This window comes from Eulemur rufifrons, chromosome 14 (genome assembly GCF_041146395.1).
Source record: "Eulemur rufifrons isolate Redbay chromosome 14, OSU_ERuf_1, whole genome shotgun sequence".
NCBI lineage: Eukaryota > Metazoa > Chordata > Mammalia > Primates > Lemuridae > Eulemur > Eulemur rufifrons.
This window is the reverse complement of record NC_090996.1, coordinates 35,753,656-35,772,962: the sequence shown is the minus strand read 5'-3', so window position 1 is coordinate 35,772,962 and position 19,307 is coordinate 35,753,656. Positions and strand designations below refer to the sequence as shown.

The 19,307-nt window shown below is 67.2% G+C and overlaps 2 protein-coding genes across 3 annotated transcripts; one reads left to right on the top strand and one right to left on the bottom strand.

Annotated features, from left to right (window-relative positions):
• Window positions 1-2,596: 2,596 nt before the first annotated feature.
• Window positions 2,597-16,344, top strand: BAIAP3 (BAI1 associated protein 3). Of its 2 annotated transcripts, XM_069486342.1 has the most exons (35): window positions 2,597-2,697; window positions 6,860-7,000; window positions 7,179-7,266; window positions 7,415-7,495; window positions 7,766-7,873; window positions 8,425-8,484; window positions 8,654-8,720; window positions 8,809-9,004; window positions 9,282-9,326; window positions 9,426-9,503; window positions 9,607-9,709; window positions 9,959-10,066; window positions 10,145-10,240; window positions 10,324-10,427; window positions 10,858-10,978; window positions 11,189-11,313; window positions 11,597-11,687; window positions 11,834-11,890; window positions 11,963-12,060; window positions 12,149-12,200; window positions 12,320-12,450; window positions 12,616-12,739; window positions 12,812-12,955; window positions 13,063-13,155; window positions 13,253-13,444; window positions 13,534-13,602; window positions 13,694-13,773; window positions 13,847-13,955; window positions 14,265-14,336; window positions 14,493-14,573; window positions 14,641-14,761; window positions 14,830-14,953; window positions 15,030-15,235; window positions 15,318-15,697; window positions 16,301-16,344. In XM_069486342.1, the coding sequence occupies exons 2-34, from the start codon at window positions 6,870-6,872 to the stop codon at window positions 15,419-15,421; spliced, it is 3,459 nt and encodes a 1,152-aa protein (XP_069342443.1). In that variant the 5' UTR covers window positions 2,597-2,697; window positions 6,860-6,869; the 3' UTR covers window positions 15,422-15,697; window positions 16,301-16,344. The 2 variants fall into 2 exon arrangements, with proteins under 2 accessions (XP_069342443.1, XP_069342444.1); XM_069486343.1 differs by lacking the exons at window positions 2,597-2,697; window positions 9,959-10,066; window positions 16,301-16,344 and having other exon boundaries at window positions 6,870-7,000; window positions 15,318-15,504.
• A 51-nt stretch (window positions 16,345-16,395) lies between these two features.
• TSR3 (TSR3 ribosome maturation factor) lies at window positions 16,396-19,262 on the bottom strand. Its single transcript, XM_069486344.1, has 6 exons — window positions 19,088-19,262; window positions 18,786-19,005; window positions 18,213-18,406; window positions 17,185-17,361; window positions 16,988-17,051; window positions 16,396-16,730 (listed from the first exon to the last, which is right to left on the bottom strand). The coding sequence occupies exons 1-6, from the start codon at window positions 19,197-19,199 to the stop codon at window positions 16,568-16,570; spliced, it is 930 nt and encodes a 309-aa protein (XP_069342445.1). The 5' UTR covers window positions 19,200-19,262; the 3' UTR covers window positions 16,396-16,567.
• Between the last annotated feature and the right edge of the window lie 45 nt (window positions 19,263-19,307).

The window sequence follows — 19,307 nt, the reverse complement described above, 5'->3', positions numbered from 1 at the left end:
GCCCTACTGAGCTGCCCCTGGCCTGGGCATGTTGGCAGCTCGGTCTGTGTCTCCTGGCCCTAAAGTGGAAAGGCCACGCTCCCTGCCTGCCAGACCCTTTCCAGCTCGAAGCTCCGAGAGTGTGAACATGGCCAGGCTTGGGAAGTGGCTTTTCTCAGCTTTGCACGGGCAGTGTCGGCCTCCTCCCCGCCAGCCTCCTCCCCGCCAGCCTCCTCCCCGTCAGCCTCCTCCCTGCCAGCCTCCCCAGCCCCGTCCAGGCCGGGTGAGTCAGGCCCCGACACACCTGCCGTCCCCTCACTTTCCCCAGAGGGGCCAGGTGACCCCCCAGAGCGAGGGCTGGGGCTCAGGCATGGGGTGGGTGGGCGCCCACCCTCCTGTCCTCTCTCCTGGCCCTGGGTCACACACAAGGACCTGCTTCCACCCTCCACCTACAGATGGGGAAACTGAGTCACTGGAGGGGCTGGGACTCACCAGGTGGCCACAGTTCCCATCCCCTACTAAGCCGGGGAGGACTTGGAGCTGACACTGACTTGCTGGGAGCTGGGATCGGCCCATGAGGTCCCCAGCAGCGCCCAGGGGCAGGGGGCAGTGGAGGGGTGAGCTGGGGCAGGGGTGAGCAGGGGGCGGGGCCCTGACCCAGGTCACCCTGACTTCACTCTCAGCAATCAGGGCAGAATGAAGGACTCGGTCACCAAGTGGGCCAGAGCTTGTTCATTCAACAACCCCGCCAATGTCTGTGGAGGAAAGAGCCCTGGAGATTATCCTACCTGGGGAAACTGAGGCCCAGGGCTGGGTTTGGGACCCAGCCTCTTGCTGTGTGGCCCCAGACAAGCCTCTTGCCATCTCTGGACCTCAGTTTCCCCACCTGTAAAAGAGGATGTTGAGAGGTCTCCAGGCAGACTGTGGTGTTTCGTATGGGCTGCTTCCCCCGCATGGGGGCCGTGGCCCCTCCCAACTTCCTGCTTCCAACAGCTGCAGCATCTTATCCCTTCACCCAAAGCCACTGCGATCACCATGGCAACCGGGCCTGTGTTTGTTCCAACAGGTTGGCAGCGTCTGACGCAGATTGCACAGGTGGGGGCATCGGTGCCCTGGCTCAGGACCCGCAGCCCCTCTGGAGGGACATGGCCGCCCCAGCCCTGACTCCCCTCCGCACAGCTGGTGGGCAGGGGTCTGACCCCCTCCCCAGCTCACCTGACACATCTCTGGGCTAAGCAGTTGGTGCGTTTCCTGAGCCCCTGCCCTTGCCCGGCTGTGCTGGGTCAGGATGGGGGCAGGGCCTGGGGGCTGCGTGTCCTGGAGGACAGCCCTCCCTGCTGTGCTGCCCCCACCTCCCCCATCCACGTCCTCTGTCCCCATCCTGCACAGACAGACGGGGCCAGGCAGGGACACGAAGCCCCATCAGTAGAGTCTGACCCATCCTGGGTGAGGGGAGAAGCCCCTGCGTTCTCCTTGGGCTGGGGACAGTGGCCACGCTGCCCCTTCCCCAGCGCCCAGGGAGCGGCAGCTGGGGCAGTGCCCGCAAATAACCCAGGGACTCGCAGGAGGCTCGATCCCTGCGAGGGGCCTGCGCTGGAAGCCTGTCTGGCCTCGGTCCCCTCAAAGGGGACCACCCTTGTCTCTTGGCCTGAGCTGGAGTGGGCTCCAGGCCTTCTGCTCCTCCCACCGGCGAGGGGCCCACCCCTAGGGCCGGGCCCTTTGGGGTGAAAACTTCTCCAAAGTCTGATCCTCCCGGCCCGACGTGCTGCAGGTGTCAGGGCTGTGATCTAGGGCCGCCAGGAGCCTCAGACAAGACTGACATCTGCGCTGCCCCCAGGACGACCTCCAAGTCTGGTCCCAGGCCCGGCAGCGTGTTGGCGGGAGCGTGTCAGAAAGGCAGCTGTCGGCAATCTGCTTTCACACGCCCTCCAGGTGCCCGGTGCGCTCAGGCTTGAGCACAGCTGCGCTGGAGGTTGCACCGTAGCTGCCTGGGGGGGGGGGCCGGCGGCGGCGGAGTCCAGTTCAGACCCTGAGGTTCCAGCTGCGGGGACCTCACCAGAGCTATCGGGACGACACCCCAACAGGTGATCGGGGTCGTCGTGGGGTGCCCCGTGCAGGCCGTCCCTCTGCAGAGAAAGAGCGGCTTGGCCCGCGGTGGCAGGGTCCCCAGACGCAGGCTGCGCCAGGTTGGTACGTGGACGGCGCTGGGCTGGGAGCACGACTCTGGAGATGGCTGCGCAGCCCTTCGAGAAAAGTCTGCGCTGCAGCCCGGCGCGTCATGTTGGAGATCGGTGACTGGCTTCCTGGGGGCCTCGGGGAGGGGACCCCACCGACAGCGCCCCGCCCCGCCCCCTCCCGCCGCGGGGAGGGGAGCGCGGCCAGGCGGGATCCGGACGCGGAGCGCAGCCTGCTCCCCTCTCCGCGCCCACCCGAGGGTCGACTGACGGCCCCGCGCCGCCCTGCACCCCGGGGCTGGGGCACAGGGACCCCTGCGCGGATCCCAGACGGAGCGGGCGCGGGAGGGGGCCCGGAGCGGGGGCGGGGCGAGCACCGACAGGCCCCGCCCCCGCCCGCCCCCGCGCCCCCCGCCCGCCGCAGCCGCGCGTCCGCAGTGCTCAGACGTCGGCGCGCGCGGCTGCGAGCGGTCGCCGTGCCTCGGCGTCCCGGAGCCGGTGCCTGAGCGCGGCGCCCGCAGGAGCCCTCCGCGCCCGGCCCACGGTGAGTGCCGCGGCTGCAGCCGGTGCCGTCGGGCCGCCGTCGGGGCTCGGCCCTGCGCCCCGACCCGGACCGACAGACGCAGCCGCCGCCCCCCAGGAGCCGCTCCCGTGGGCCCTGGGGTCCCGGCACCAGCGCTGCGCTCACCGCTCGCCGCTCGCCGCGGACCCTCGGGGCGGGGGCGGGGGGGGGGGGAAGGTGTCGAGGACGCTCCCTTGGCCCTGGGGATACTGAGGCCCTCACAGTCGGAGAGGCGGGGTCTCAGGGGCATTTCTCTTGCTGCCCCCTCAAGCCCTCCTCTCAGAGCGCGCAGGGGCGCGGCGGCGGCGGGGTCCGCACTGCGCACGGGCGAGGGCAGGGCCAGACTTCCGAGCCGCCGGGCGCCCGCGACCACCGTCCCCCATCCCCCGTCTCCCCGCTCCCGGGCCGACGGGCGACCGGGCTTCCACCCGGCGCCCCCTCCCCGATGGAGGCCACAGACAGGGGCGGGTCCTAGGACCCCGAAGACGCTCTGGGCTTCCCAGCACCCTTCCTGGGCTGGGAGAGAAAGATGACCTGCCCTTGTCTCTCCCACCCTCCCGCCGGTCCTCGTGAGGCCCCCTAGTCCCCCCTAAATCCCGCTGACGCAGGCCCCGCGCGTCCCCTCCTCGCTCTCCCTGCCAGGGCTGGGGGCCCTGGAGACCGGTTCCCAAACTGCCCCCGGACCGCCCGCCCTCCAGTGGGAGAGAGACCCCCAATAGAACTGGGGGCGGGGCTCCTGAGGCCCCCACAGCCCCGGGAGGCCGAGCAGGGGTACGCGGAGGGAGAGTGGAGAGGAGGTCGCTGGGGAGACAGGTGAGTGGAGACAGGTGGGGGCCTGAGCAAGAAGGCACCGAATGTCCCAGTCTCCTGCGCTGGTGGGGGAGGGTCCAACTGGCTTCATGCTTCTGGCCTGGCAGCTCCAGGCCCACGTGCAGCGCTGGGTAAAATGCAGACGCCCAGATTAGATCCCAGTGAGACCCTAGGGAGCGTCACTGGCTCGCCAGGGGCCCTGCACTGTGTGGCAACCGTCGGGGGTGGGGGGAGTCAGTGAGACCAGGGGGAGATGCCAGCAGGATGTCCCAGCACCTGGCCAGGGGGGCTGTGGGGGGGTTGCGTGGGGAAGACCAAGAGGGGCCATGGGCAGCAGGTGTGGGGGGGACATCCTGCCCTCCCCCCCCGGCCCCCCGGGGCGGTGGCAGCAGGTCCCCTACCCCCGAGGCATCTGCAGTGCTGTGCAGGTGGAGACTAGGAAGCCTGACCCAGCTGTCCTCCGCTCAGATGCCCCCAGCCTCATCGGCCTCAGAGCCACGCAAGCCCCCAGTGGCCTTGCAGGAGACTCCAGGCTCAGCTGGAGTTCTGGGTTTGAATTCTGGCTCTGGGCAAGTCACCCCATCCCTGGGATGTGACATGGGAAAGTGTCACTCCCTGTTCAGCCCAGGTCTGGGGGCAGAATGAGCCACACAGTCAGGCGTGGCTGGCCCTTGCTGACCCGTACTCTGCTCAGTGGACAGATGGCCGGGTGTCTCGCCTGAGCGGGTGTGGGCACATCCTGCTCCACACTCTGTCCAAGCACACGAGGGACAGAGGTGGGAAGAGCCCATGAAAGAGTTACATCCGGGCCCCCTGCCCGCCCCCACTGCTCCGCCCCAGCTGAGCCCCCAGGCAGCGGCGCTTCCCGCCTGGTCACAGATAAACACGCAGGCTGACAGGACATGCCCACTGTCCGTTGTTTATGGCAGCAACGGACAAAGTCCCTGGCCAGGGCACCGTCGCCCTCCGTGGCAGGTGGCTCCCAGGTGCAACGAAGTTATTGCTGCCCCGGCAGCCTGCGTGTCTGAGTACCTGTGCCGAGTGACAACTGTGGTCCCTGTCCTGGCAGCAGGCTACAGGGGGCTGGCCAGGAGCTGTAGTTAGGGTGGCCCACCCAGCCGGACCCCAGACCTCAGGACATCTCAGGAGCTTAGCACTTGGACGCCTAAGTGGCCCTGCTGCCTCTGTGCCCTGGATGGGTTCCTAAGCCTGGACCTCAGTGTGCTCATCTGGGACGAGGCGAACGCAGCAGACCCCTCCCCCGGGCTGCTCTGAGGGCTAGCCGGTGGGAGGTGCAGGGAGGGCGTCCGGCCCCCACTTTCCTGGGACAGTTTGTTCCCAGACACCCCCTCCCCGACCCTGCAGCTCAGCCTCAGCTCCTGCGTCATGTTTGTCTCTGGGCCCACAAGCCCCTGTAGCCCCTGTCACATGCAGATGCGGCAGGCGGTTGCCCTGGCGACAGCTCAAGCGGTGGCTCCTCCACTGGCTTTGGGGGGCTGAGGGGGGAGCGGCCTCTTTCACTCAGCTGGCGGGGGGGGGGGGGCCTGTGACTCCCGGCTACCTAGGGCTTCCCGACTGGCTGCCTTGTGCGCCATGCCCAGATCTCTGGGACCCCGTCTTTGGGGGGCAGGCTCACAGAGGAAGGCACTGATGGATTTGAAGGAGGTGAGTGCTGTCCCCACAGGGCAAGAGCCTCAGGCCCTCTCCTGTCCTCAGCTCCTGGGCCTGGCCGGGTGAAAGCGCTCTGAGCCCAGGGCCCGCCTTCGCTTCCCTGGCTGGAGCACCAGGATCGGGGTGAGGCGTTGTTGAGGGTAGAGGCGGAGCTGGGGGCGCAGAGCAGACATGGTGACCCTGGGCCACCACAGACGGACCTGGGAGCAGGGAGCTTGTCCAACATCTGCTTAGGACCACAGTTGCCAGGTGTGCACGGGCCCAGCCCCCCCACCTGGCCTGACTCTGGGGAGGAGGCAGCAGGGGAGGGTGACAGAGCTGGTGACAACACGGCCCAGGGGCTGGCCTGGCACGCAGGGCAGGGGCGTCTGACTGCCCTCCCACCCCCAGCTGCCCTGAGCTCCCGGGCAAGGGGTTGGACCTGCTCAGGCTCCATTTCCCACCTCGTCAGATGACAACAGTGGCCCCTGCCAGGGTGGGCGTGCCGGGCCAAAGCGCCCTCACTAGGTGGCCAGGTGGGTGCCAGCAAGGAAAGGGGCCACCAGCCGTGCACAGGCCCTGCTGCCATTCATGGGGGAGGGACCTCCCTGGGGCAGGGGCTGCACAGGATGGAGGAGGGGCTCCGGAGGCCTCAGTGTCTGGGCCGTCATCCTGCCCTTCCTCTTGGGGTCTGCAGGGAATGCCGAGCCCCACTGAAGGCTGCGTGCAGGTGTGAGCCGCAGGTGTGAGCCGGGGGCAGGGGCAGGGGCAGGGGCAGGGAACAGGGAAGGAGCAGAGCAGCCCATGCTCTGGGGGAGAAGCGGAGGCTCCCCGGTATTCAGAGGTGCCCCCTGCCTGGGCCAGCTCCAGCCCTTTGGGCCAGTGCTGCGACTGTCCCCTTGGCTTCCCAGCCCCCACGCAGGTGGCAGACATGTTCAGTGCGAGCAGGGGCTGGGCCCAGGCCGCACATCTCAGCACAGGGCCACTCTGCCCGGGCAGGATGCAGCAGGGGCGGCTCGGTTGCCATGGCAACATGAGGGCAATGGAAGATGAGCCAGGAGGGTGTGAGAGCCACTGGGGCTGATTGCGAGGGCCAGGTCCTGCTCCCTGGGGCACCGTCCACGGGTGTGCTGACGGGGCCCTGGGGTGAGGGTGAGGCATTGACCACAGCTGTGCCCAGAGGGTGAGGGCTCGGGAGCGGCCCCCTCTGGGGCATCCTGGCCACGTGAGCCCTGGCTGGGCACGTGGGCTGAGGCCCAGGCCACAGGCTTCCTTGCTGTCCAGGTGCCAGAGTCCCACGGTGCACTTCCCACCTGTGCCCCGCCATGGTACCGGGACATCTGGGGTTCTGGCCATTGTTTTGCTTCCTGCATAAAAGGCCTGAGCACGAGGAGGCACCTGCCCTGGCCGGAGCGCGGCAGACACGTCCCTCCCCGATGAGACCCTGGCAGCTCCGAGATGGAGCCCCAGCCCAGACTGGCACTGCCATCACCTCTGGCCCCTTCCGCCACCACTTCCCCAAAGCTACCTGGCAGGGGACGCTCGGGCTTGGCAGGTCACCCAGCAGGTGTGGCTTCAGGAGCCTCACAGCCCCCTGGGTGCCAGCACAGCCAGGGCTGCGTGTGGGCTCCGCGCCCCCACCGGCCTCCACGCCAACGACCCCGGGCTGCGCTCTCTGCCGCAGGTCGCCCACCATGTCCGCCCTGCTGGAGATCAAGAGCAGCGTGCTCCGGCAGGTGCAGGTGTGCCCATCCTTCCGCCGCAGGGCCGAGCAGGAGCCGGAGAGCACCAATGCCGACCCGCAGGAGCCTGCCACGGGGGCCTGGTGGGTTCCCCAGGGGCCGACCTCGCAGGGTCGTGTGCCTGGCTGGGCGGGGGTCACTGGGAGGCCGCGGCTCCCTGGACACACGCTGCCCCACTCCAGACGCACCCCAGAGTCGTGTGGCTGGGGCTGGGCGGGGCACATGCTGCGGGCTGAGAGCTGACCCGGGCCTTTCTCCCAGGAAACCCGGGGACGGCGTGGAGTTCTTCGCGCAGATGCGTCTCCTCCTGAAAAAGGGGGAAGGCAGACAGGGCCTGCCGGGCCCGGAGGTGAGGATGCAGCTCCCGTGGCCGGGCCGCAGCCCTGCCTGGGGGCGCTGTGCTGCAACCCCTCCTGTGTCTTCCTCCCTGGAGCACCCCCTGTCCAGCCAGCACAGCCCTGGGGCAGCCTGAGGCCCTCACCCCAGCACCCCCACAGGTCCTCTTGCGCAGCAGCTCTCCAGCCCCTGCTGAGCCCGTGGACCCCAACCGGGGCCTGAGAACCCTGACCCAGGAGGAGGTAAGGGGGGATCTGGCCCCAGGGAGGGCCCTCAGCCATTTATGAGCACCTACTGTGTGCCCAGGGTCTGGTGACAGGTGGACAGCAAAGGTGGGTGGGATGGGTGGGTGAGGCGTGGAGGCCCCCAAGTGCAAAGGGACTGAGGCAGGGGCTGGGTGTGGCCGATGGAGGAACTGCCCAGGTCTGGGCCAGGCACTCGAGGGGGCGGTGGACAGGAGGAGCCTGAGACCCCCGCATTGGCTGGGCACTCAGGGCCTGGTCCCCGTGCAGGTGGAGATGCTCTATGAGGAAGCCTTGTACACGGTCCTCTACCGTGCGGGGACCATGGGCCCCGACCAGGTGGACGACCAGGAGGCCCTGCTGGGCTACCTTCAACAGGTGAGCCCCGGGGAGGACAGAGACCACGCCCCACCCCAACCCCCCACTGATACCACCGTCACCCGAACGGGTCACGACTGCCCTCACCCACGCACAACACGGACAGATGGCAGCACGTGTCGCAGACACGTATGTGCACAGCAGCATACAGACAGGCTGACAGGAGGAGGGAGGAGGACGCGTGGAGACACAGCTTAGGGAGGAGAGATCTTGGATCTCCCAGGACGGGCAGATGGACACACACCTTTCCTCCTCATCTGTGCTTGCCCTGAACTCCCTGTCGCTGGCCGCCACACCACGACCCTCACTTCTCCACGTGCACTGGTGTGCCCCACTGACGTCTGCCGCCCACGGGTGTGACTCGCACCCCTTGGCACAAACCCGCCAGCTGCCCTCCCAGGCCACACGGCAGAGTGGGTTTCCCTGCCTCTGTGCGCTGAGGTCTGAGATGGGACCTTCCTGGCTGGGGCTGAACCTGAGGCCCCTCAGGACAGTGGCTAGCCCCGCTTCAGGGGTCCCCTGGGCCCCGCCCACGTGCCTGCCGTCCACAGGTGTTTGGTAGCAGCCCTGAGGAGCACGCCGAGGCCATTGGGCGTGTGAAGGCGGCCAAGGTAAGGAAAGCCACCGCCTGCCCGGGCAGGAGCTGGCCGGGGCAGTGCCTGCGGGCAGGGCCCTGGGGGTGGTGGGGGCACCAGGCCAGGCCCTGCCATGTCCATGCTGAGCAGGTGTCCAGAGGGGCAGCTCAGCCCTGCCAGGCCCCCTGTGCCCCTCTGTCCACAGGCCCCCACGTATGCCTTGAAAGTCTCCGTCATGCGCGCCAAGAACCTTCTAGCCAAAGACCCCAATGGTGAGTGGGGCCCAGCGGACCCTGGTCACACCCGTGCCTGGGGGGTAGGGGTGCCAGGTCGGGGGCTCAGGCAGCTGCCACGTCCCAGGCTTCAGCGACCCCTACTGCATGTTGGGCATCCTGCCCGCCTCCGGTGCCCCGCGGGAGCCGGGTGCGCAGAAGGAGCAGCGTTTCAGCTTCCGAAAGGGTGGCAAACGTGGCGGCCCACTGCCAGCCAAGTGCATCCGGGTCACCGAGGTCAAGAGCAGCACGCTGAACCCTGTGTGGAAGGAGCACTTCCTCTTGTAAGCCCCTCCGTCTGGGTGGCCGGGCGGCCAGGCGGGGGCGGGAGGGTGATGGCCCACAACCTGCTCCAGGGCGCTGCGAGGGGGACGGGAACAGCCCACTGTCTAGAGAGGGACATTGTGCCCCCGTGGCCACACAGCTGGGAGCAAGTAGCAGGTCAGTATTTGAGCCCGGGCAGCCCCTCCGGGGACCAGAGCACATGGCCCCGTCCATGCTGCGCCTGGACTTCTTGGCGCACCTGGGACTTCCACGGGCATCTCCGTCTCCTTCCTGTAGCGAGATCGAGGATGTCAGCACGGACCAGCTGCACCTGGACATCTGGTACGGCGCCCGGGAACGGGTGCCTCTGGTCTGGGGGGACACGGGGACCCCAGGCTGTGCTGGGGGCTCCAGACAAGCCAGGTGCTCCCCCACCCCCAGGGATCACGACGATGACGTGTCCCTGGTGGAAGCGTGCAGGAAGCTGAACGAAGTCATCGGCCTGAAGGGCATGAGCAGGTACAGTGGTGGGACCCTTGTGGCGGCGCGGCCTGGCCACGGAGCCCAGCGCACAGTGGTTCCCCAGGGACCACCAGTGTGACGCCCACCCTGCTATGCCCAGGTACTTCAAACAGATTGTCAAGTCAGCCCGAGCAAATGGGACGGCAGGGCCCACCGAGGACCACACTGATGACTTCCTGGGGTGCCTCAACATACCTGTTCAGGTGGGCGGGCATGGGGAGGGTTGGGGTGCTGCATGCAGACACTGGGGTGCCCCAACCTTCCTAGGTGTTTCCAGTGGTCATGTCCTGTGGTCCCCCTGAGCAGCACACACCCCTGGGACTGCCCGGGCACCTGCAGGGGCAGGGAGGACTGCAGGGCAGGGAGCACCACAGAGCGCTCCCTCGGTCTGTGGGAGAGGGAGGGGCGCAGCCTGGCGGCTCTGACCCCTGCTCTGACCCCTGCCTCCCCAGGAGGTGCCTGTGGCTGGCATGGACCGCTGGTTCAAGCTGGAACCGCGCTCCAGCGCATCCCGCGTGCAGGGGGACTGCCACCTGGTCCTCAAGCTGATCACCACGCAGGTGGGGAGCGTCGGGCCCCGCCCTGCCCCCACGGACCGCGGGGGGTGGGGGGCGGTCAGTGACGGGGCTCTGTTGCAGAGGGACACGGCCATGAGCCAGCGCGGGCGATCCGGCTTCCTGTCCTACCTGCTGCTGCTGAGCCGCCTGCTGCAGTTCGAGCACCGCGCCGAGGAGGTAGTGGGCGCCCACGGGATCCCGGCGGCGGCGCGGGGCTGGGGCGTCTCCCTGCCCCCGCTCACGCCCAGCCTCCTCCCCAGCCCAACTCCAGCAGCTGGCGCGGAGAGCTCAGCGCGCCTGCGGCCACCGTGCTCTGTCTGCACGGAGCGCAGAGCAACCTGTCGCCCTTGCAGCTGGCCGTGCTGTGAGTGGGCGGGGGCGGGCCTGGGGGGGCGGGCCGTGGGAGGGGCCTGCTGTGCGTGGGCGGGGCAGGGCATGGGCTGTGAGTAGGTAGGGTGGGGTGGGGGGCTGTGAGTGGGCGGGGCAGGTGGGGTAGGAGCAGTGCTGAGAGTCGGCGGGGTGGGGTGGGGTCGTGAGTGGGTGGGCCATGGAAGGGGCCTGCTGTGCATGGGCGGGGCGGGGCATGGGCTGTGAGTGGGCAGGGTGGGGGGGTGGGGGAGGAGCCTGCTGTGAGTGGGCGGTGCAGGGGGTGGTGGTGGTGGTATTAGTGGGCGGGGCAGTTAAGGGGTGGAGCTATTAGTGGGCAGTCCGTGGGGAGGGGCTTGTTGTGAGTGGGCGGGGCTGAGAGAGTGGGCGGGGCCAGGCGCAGCCTGACCACCCGCCGACCCCCACAGTCACTGGCAGGTCAGCAGCCGCCACCATCAGACCCTCACGCTGGACTACGGCTACCTGCTGGGGCTGCTGGAGGACTTGCAGGTGCACTGGGAGGAGGCGGCCTCGCTGCCCCAGGAGCAGGTGCGCACGGCTGCGGGTGGAGGGAGGCTGTGGCTGGGCCTGCTCGGTTGAGAACTGAGGGCCGAGCCGAACCGCTGCCGTGGGAGAGAGCAAGCGCTCTGCAGTAGCAGATGGGCGAGGGCTGAGGCAGGGAGGATGCATCTCAGCATCAGTGGCGGAGCAGGGCTGCTGGCACTGGTGTCTCCAGCCCTGAAGGGCCCTGTCCCCCAGGAGGAGAGCCTGGCTGACAGCTTTTCCGCCTTCTCCGAGTTTGGGCTGCGGCTGCTGCGCCAGCTCCGCGACTACTTCCCCGCCACCAACAGCACAGCCGTCTACCGCCTGGAGTTGCTGCTGAAGTGGGTGCAGCTGCCGCGGGGGCGGGGGCATGGGGGGCTTGCGGGACAGGCTGTGAGTTAGCAGCTGCCTTCGCCCAGGTGTCTCGGGGGCGGGGGCATGGGGGGGCTTGCGGGACAGGCTGTGAGTTAGCAGCTGCCTTCGCCCAGGTGTCTCGGGGGCGGGGGCATGGGGGGCTTGCGGGACAGGCTGTGAGTTAGCAGCTGCCTTCGCCCAGGTGTCTCGGGGGCGGGGGCATGGGGGGCTTGCGGGACAGGCTGTGAGTTAGCAGCTGCCTTCGCCCAGGTGTCTCGGCAAGCTGCAGTTCTTCCAGCCCTCTTTCGAGATCTGTCCCTTTGAGACGGAGCTGAACATGGACATTGCTGCCGCCCTGAAGGTGTGTTTCAGGCCCACTCTGAGTCAGCCTCTCAGGCCCTGCCCTCCCCTACTGGGCTGGCCCCGGACCTCTGGACCACAGTCCCTGGCCACAACTCTCCCTTGTCCCTCTGACCCACGGTGCTGCCTTGGTGGCTTCTGTTGCAGAGAGGCAACCGAGAGTGGTACGACAGGATGCTGAATGCCAAGAGTGCTCGAGAGCAGGTGTGGTTCTGGGGGCTGGGCTGTGTGGGTGGAGGTGGCCAGAAGGCCGGTATGAGCTAGGCTTCCTTGCAGCCTGGGCCCCAGCGGCTTCCTGGGCTCATTGAGCTAGCTGATGCCATCTACGATGACCTGCAGTCCTGCTTCAGCATCTATGCCAGCCTCTTCCACAGGTGGGCCTGGGGCCTGGGGTGCCGCGGCAGGTGGGGACCAGCAGGGTCTGCTGTCAGGGGGCGGTTGGCTGAGACACATCCTTTGCAGCATCCTCCAGGTGGACTTCTTCACCCTTACCTTCCGGCAGCTGGAACGTCTGGTGAGGAGGATCCCCGTGCCCGACCCTGGTGCCTGCTGGGTGTGGGGAGTGGCAGGAGGCCCTGGGGGAGGGGCCTGGGTTCCTTGTTGCCTGTAGCCTGACTGTGCCCTCCCGGGCAGGTGGCTGAAGAGGCCTGGGTCCTGACAGAGGAGCTGAGCCCCAAGATGACCCTTGAGGTGGCCTCAGGGCTCTTTGAGCTCTACTTGACTCTAGCAGACATTCAGCGGTTCTGGAGCAGCATCCCTGGCCGGTGGGTGCCCCTCCACCTGCTCCCTGCCCTGCAGCTGGGCTCTGGGACCAGCACCCATGGCCCTGTGAGGGAAGCCCTTCTGGGTAGCCCTGGACTGTGCACCGGGAACAGGCTGGCTTTAGGTGTCTGAGTCAGGGATGAGCTCTGACCAGCCTCCCACCGCAGGGACGGCCGCTCCCTGGCCCTGGCCGGCATCCACGCTCCGTTCCTGCCTGCCGTGAAGCTCTGGCTGCAGGTGCTGCGGGACCAGACCAAGTGGCGGCTTCAGGGAGCTGTGGACGTGGACACGGTGAGTGCCCAGGCCTGAGGACACTGGGGCATGTCTGGGCCTCCCAGCAACCCAGGCCTCCTGCCTTCCCAGCTGGAGCCCACGGACACAACCTCCAAGCACAGCAGCTCTGCGGCCACTGCTAGTCTCTGCTTCAGCCACATCCAGGAGCTCTGGCTCCGCCTGGCGTGGCCTGACCCGGCCCAGGCCCAGGTGCTGGGCACCCAGCTCAGCCAGGTGCGAGGGTGCTGGGGGGTGAGGGGGTGGCCTGCAGATGGGGTGGGGGAAGGGCAGCAGGCCCAGGGGAGGGTGCCCACAGCTCCCCAGCCCCTCTCCCACCCCAGGACATGTGTGAGGCCGTCCTCTTCTACACGGAGCTGCTTCGGAAGAAGGTGGACACTCAGCCCGGGGCGGCTGGTGAGACAGTGAGTGAGCCAGTAAGTGGCCCGGCCGTGGGGCAGGCAGGAGGCTGGGTGGGGCCCCCACCAGGCCGTGGGCCCCAGACCCACCCACCTCCGGTCACACCTCCCTCAGCTCTGCGTGGTCCTCAATGACGTGGAGCTTGTGCGCAAGGCTGCTGGGCAGGCCCTGCGGGGCCTGGCGTGGCCAGAGGGGCCCTCAGGGCTCGAGGGGGTGCTCCCCCGGCCCCTGCTCAGCTGCACACAGGCCCTGGACGAGGACCTGCAGCGGGAGGCCCGCACTGTGACGGCGCACCTGACCTCCAAGGTGGGCAGGAGGGCAGGGCCCGGGGACCTGGGCCTGGGAGGCCGTGCCTGGGGCCCCTGTGCCCCTGCTGAGCGCCACCCCTCCCTCAGATGGTGGGCGACATCCGCAAGTACGTGCAGCACGTCAGCCTCTCCCCCGACTCCATTCAGAACGACGAAGTGAGTGCCTGGGCCGAGGGCGGGACGGAGGGTGTGTGTCAGGGCAGGGTGGGGCCCGGGAATGGATGGCCCTGAGGACCGCTGCCCGCAGGCTGTGGCCCCGCTCATGAAGTACCTGGACGAGAAGCTGGCCCTGCTGAACGCCTCCCTGGTGAAGGAGCACCTGAGCAGGTACTGGCTGCACGGGGTGGGGGGTGGGGGTGGCGGGGTGAGGCCCTGAGGTCGCTGACGCGGCGCCCTGCAGGGTGCTGGAGGCCCTCTGGGAGCTGCTGCTGCAGGCCATCCTGCAGGCGCTGGGCGCAGACCGAGACGTCTCTGCTGACTTCTACGGCCGCTTCCACTTCACACTGGAGGTGAGGCCATGCGGGGTTGCCTTCCTCACTGGCCCCGAGTGACCAGGCTGCTCTGACCCCTCCCTGTCCCCTCCCACCCCCTGCGGGCACGCCCAGTCTCCCCGGCGGGAGGGCGGCTATCCGGGGCTCCCCCCAGCGGTCTGGCCTGAGCTGCCAGCACCGCCCCAGGCTTGCTGGGCTTCTGATGCCAGGTGTGGGAAGCAGCTCTACCTCGAACTTGAGACCCAGGTGCTGCTTGGGGTCGCACCTGTCCCTGTCTCCAGCACAAGCCAGGCTCTCTCAGGTGTCTCCCTTCTTTCCCTGTGCCAGGCCCTGGTCAGTTTTTTCCACGCTGAGGGCCAGGGCCTGCCCCTCGAGAGCCTGAGGGACGGAAGCTACAAGGTGAGGCCAGACTCTTCTCGGGGTGTGTGTGTTGGGGGAAGGACTTGGGGACCTGAGTTCAAACTGAGGCCCACGCTGGCCACATCGAGCATGAAACGGCCCCACCAGGCGGCCGCGAGGAGTCAGATGGTGTCCCCTCCTGACCCTGCCCCGCAGAGGCTGGAGGAGGAGCTGCGGCTGCACAAGTGCTCCACCCGCGAGTGCATCGAGCAGTTCTACCTGGACAAGCTCAAGCAGGTAGGGGCCGCTGCGGGTGTACGGCCCCGCCCCGGGAGCCCCCGCCCGCTCACTGGCCTTTCTGCAGAGGCCCCTGGAGCAGAACCGGTTTGGACGCCTGAGCATCCGCTGCCATTACGAGGCGGCCGAGCAGCGGCTGGCTGTGGAGGTGCTGCACGCCGCCGACCTGCTCCCCCTGGACGCCAACGGTGAGGTGCGGTGCTGCCAGGGAGGGCGGGGTGGGCAGGGCAGGCCAGCTCATGGCTGTGCCCCTCAGGCCTGAGTGACCCCTTTGTGATCGTGGAGCTGGGCCCACCGCACCTCTTCCCGCTGGTCCGCAGCCAGAGGACCCAGGTCAAGGCCCGGACGCTGCACCCGGTGTACGACGAGCTCTTCCACTTGTGAGTGCCCCACCCCGCCCGAGCCCCCTGCCCCGTGCACCCCGAGTAGGGTCAGGTGACGGGCCTCCGTCTGCAGCTCTGTGCCTGCAGAGGCGTGCCGCCGCCGCGGGGCCTGTGTGCTGTTCACCGTCATGGACCACGACTGGCTGTCCACCAACGACTTCGCGGGGGAGGCGGCCCTGGGCCTGGGCAGTGTCAGTGGAATTGCACGGCCCCAGGTGGGAGGGGCCGTGAGGGCTGGGCAGCCTGTCACCCTGCACCTGTGCCGGCCCAGAGCCCAGGGTGAGTGCACGTCTCGGCAGCGGTGGGGGCGGAGGGGTGGCTGGCCTGACCTGGCTCCCACACGCCTGTCCGCCACCCCCAGTGCGGTCGGCGCTGCGGATGTTGGAAGGCCGTGGCAGCAAGGAGGCGCAGGAGTTTGTCAAGAAGCTCAAGGAGCTGGAGAAGTACATGGAGGCGGACCCCTGAGCTCCCACCCACTGGCCGCCAGCCCAGCCCAGCCCCTCCCCCAGGTGCCCTGTGGTGTCCTCCTGCTCCCTGTGGCCAGCTTTGTGCAGCCAGCGCCCATGGCGCCCCTCCCAGCTGTGAGACGTGTGCTGTGGCTGGACCCCTGGCTTCCGCCTACCCTGGCTGTGTCCCTTTGGTGTGTGCTGTGAACCTTGTGCCCCAGCCCCCAGTCTCAGCAGGACATGGCCAGCAGCTGCCCCCTGGACACAGTGCAGACCACAGTGGGCCTGGCTACAGGTGGGCTTCTCCACCCACTACCTTGGACGGGTGGGCGGGCACCTGGTCTTGGTGGCTTTGCTCCCCAGGGACACACGGCAACGTCTGGAGATATTTTTGGTTGTCACCACTGGGGAGTGCAGGGGGCTTGAGGGGCTACGGGTACCAGTGGGTAGAGGCCAGGTGCGCTGCTCAGCATCCTGCCATCAGCCAGCCCCCAACAGAGCCGCAGGGCAGAGCCCCACAGCAGGGGAAGCTCCATCTGCTGTCTCTCCTGGGGGAGGGCGAGGCCTCCGCAGGCCCGAGGGGCAGGAAGGCCGGCGGTTAGGTTTGGGCAGCCCAAGCTTTGGAGAGAAGCAGCTCCTGGGACCCAGGTGCAGGGCAGCGGTGAGAGCAGTGTGTTCGCAGCCCCCTCCGGGCTGTGGACTCCTCCAGAGTGGATGTGGAGCGCAGGTCTGCTAAGAGCTGCACAGGCCTCCACTCCCCACCAGGCTCTAAGCCTGGGAGAGGTTCCTGTGGGGTCACTCTGTGAAGCCGCGGGTGTCAGCCAAGGCAGTGGTCAGTGTAAGGGGCTCCGTGCAAACCGGTCACTGTCCTTTCACACACACATACGTGACCACACAGGACTTACTCCATGGCCCAGACCCTTCCTTACCAGAGGCCAAGAGCCCCCAGCCCCTATCAGGCCGAGTGCAAAGAACCAGACTCACACGGGGGCTCCTTCGTGGCCGGCAGCTTCATTGAGAGGCTCCGAGGCGGGAGCCAGAGCAAGGCCGCAAGAAGCTGGAGTGGCCAGTCCTCCGGGGGCCAAGACCGCCAGGCCTGCCTGTGTTCCCCCGTCTCTCGATTTCCCTTGTCACCCAGTCTCTGCAATATACACGCCTGCTACCTTCAGTCTCTCTGCCGCTTCTTGATTCCTTTCCAAGTCTCGGTTGGGGCCCTGGCCGCAGCCCCTTGTTCTGCAGTCCCCCCCTCTTTGGAGCAGCTGCTGCTGTCCTCCGCGTCAGGCCCTTGTTCCTCGGACTCGTCACTGTCGTCAGTGTCCGGGGGCAGTCTGGAAGGCGGAGTATGTTCAAAAACAACGTCGTCCCTAGCCAGCCTGAGGCAGCCCTCCCTGTTGCACTTGTCCACCCCTGAAAACAAGTTCCTCTTATGCCCCACACTCTCTAACCAGAACCTCTCCAGAGGGACACCCCTTCCTATTTCTTAGGCAGAAAACATCCACTCCCATGCAGCAGGAAAAGCTGAGGCCAGGGGTCAAGGGGAGCCCTGGGTCTGAGCTACCGAGAACTGGGAAGCCCAGGGACCTACCGGTTGCTGGCCACCGGCCTGTTGGGGTTTGCAAACTCTCGCCCTGAATCCACATCAAAGAAGTCTGAACCAAGAGAGGAAAGCGGGTAAGCTTGGGGCAGAACCCAGAACCCAACCCCCAACCCCCAACCCCCAACCCTTCAAAAGGAGGTGGCAGGCCTGGGGGCAGTCTCAGCTCCCACTGTGCCAGGGCTCACCGATCTCCTCCTCCTCGGGGCTCTCCCTGGGGCTGGCCAAGAACTCCTGCTCTGCCCGCAGCACCTCCTCTGGGCCACTGCAGGCCGCGTACTTGTCTAAGAGCTGGCGGTTCAGGTCCAAGAAGCCCTTGCCCCACTTGAATTTCCGCAGTAAGATTATAGCAAGATCTGAAAAGCCTGATGGTGCAGAAACAGGAAACCCAAAGATGCTGACAATCCCTTCAAGAATGTGCCCTGATCCCCCGGGGTGATGGGTGGTGCTGCTGTCCCAGGTAACTGTGAGTCCCTAACAAACACCAGTTTACAGCCCTGACAGCCCCTGCCCCACCTCCACCTCTCTTGCTACAGTCCACAGCCCTGCAGCCAACTGAGCCCCTCCCCTTTGCTGAGAAACACAAACATCCCCACTGAGGCTGCCCCCATGCCTCCTGGGTCTCTGCCTGGGCCTCTCTGGACCCCAGATTCCAAGGACAAGTTGGGGAGGTCATCAGGGCAGTGCCGACAAGGATAGTGGCACCAGCTCTCGTGGGACAGCTGTCCCACTCTGCCTCAACTCAACTACACAGGGCCCGAGCTTTTTTGTTTGTTTGGTTTTTTGAGACAGAGTCTCACTCTGTTGCCCAGGCTAGAGTGCCATGGCATCAGCCCAGCTCACAGCAACCTCAAACTCCTGGGCTCAAGCGATCCTCCTGCCTCAGCCTCCCGAGTAGCTGGGACTACAGGTGCACACCACCACACCGGGCTAATTTTTCTATTTTTAGTAGAGATGGGGTCTCCTCTTGCTTGGGCTGGTCCTGAACTCCTGACCTCAAGCGATCCTCCCGCCTCGGCCTCACAGAGGGCTGGGATTACAGGCGTGAGCCACCGCACCCGCCCAGGGCCTGAGCTTTAAGCGGGACTTGGGACTGAAACCCTGGCCTGTCCTGACCACCTCCCTGTACATCCCTCACATTCTCCTGGGTTCCACCCACAGAACAGCTGGACCACCAGGCTGTCACATCAGGCCGGTGTCGGGCCCTAAAACTCACCTACTATGCAGAAGGTGGCAGCAAAAGCCTCCACACAGGAAAGCTTGCAGGGCCGGCCATAGTTCACAGGGTTGGCAGCCACCAGATAGGGCAGCAGCCGCAAGTGGCTCCCTCGCATCTTCCCAAACGGCGTCTCATCCAGTCGGGCCCAGGAGCAATCAATGACAGCGACCCCTGACTGTGCCACCAGCTGTCTGTCAGGAACAGCATTTGGTTAAGGTGAAGTATGTCCCTAGAGACTGGCCTTGCTAGGGAAACGAGGACATCACTCCCTATCCCCAAAGGGCCCTCGTGAGCAAGCTTTCCAGGCAGCTGCGTGGGGTACCTGGAGCATGTTAATTTATTCACTCAACAAACGTTTATCCTAGGCCCTCCTACATCCCAAACTCTGCACTAGGCCATGGGGGCAAACCAGACAGACACGTTCCCTGTCCACGCGTGGAGAGTATGTGTGTACGATACACAAGTACAAATAAGTGAGCCCTGAAAACAACGATGCGCTGGAGACGGGGCGGCTTATTAAGAGGAGGAGATAGGGCAGGCACCCGCCCCTCCCCTGTCCCCAGCGCCTACCTGTCTGCTGGGGACACGTACTGGGAGCCCACGGGGCTGAGCACGAGGCCGCCGAACCTGTGGCCCAGGCGCAGGCAGCGCACCAGCCCCAGGCGGGCCAGCTTGCGGCCGGTGCAGCGCCGGGGGTCGCAGTGGCCCAGTTCCCACATGGCCAGCGCGCAGGGGAGCGCCGCTGGGCCCGGGTCGCCCTCGCCCTCGGCCGCCTCTGGCTCCACCGACGCTGCTCCGGGAGAGAAGGTACCGGACTCAGCGCGAGCTCCGCGGGCGGCCCCCGCCCCGCCGGCCCCCGACACCCCGCTCACCGCGCAGCGCGGCGCCCACCTCCCGGGCGAAAGCCTCCAGGGAGCGGCCGGGGAGGTGCCGAGCTCGGCCGCCTTCCTCCCCCGGCCCGCGCGCTGCCCTCCTGCGGCCCATGGCGGGGAACCAGGTCCTGGAGACCTGCGAGACCCCGAGCACACCCCTTAGCCGCCAGGCGTCCGCTTTAGGCGTTGCGTCTGCGCACGCGCGAGACGTCACTTCCGG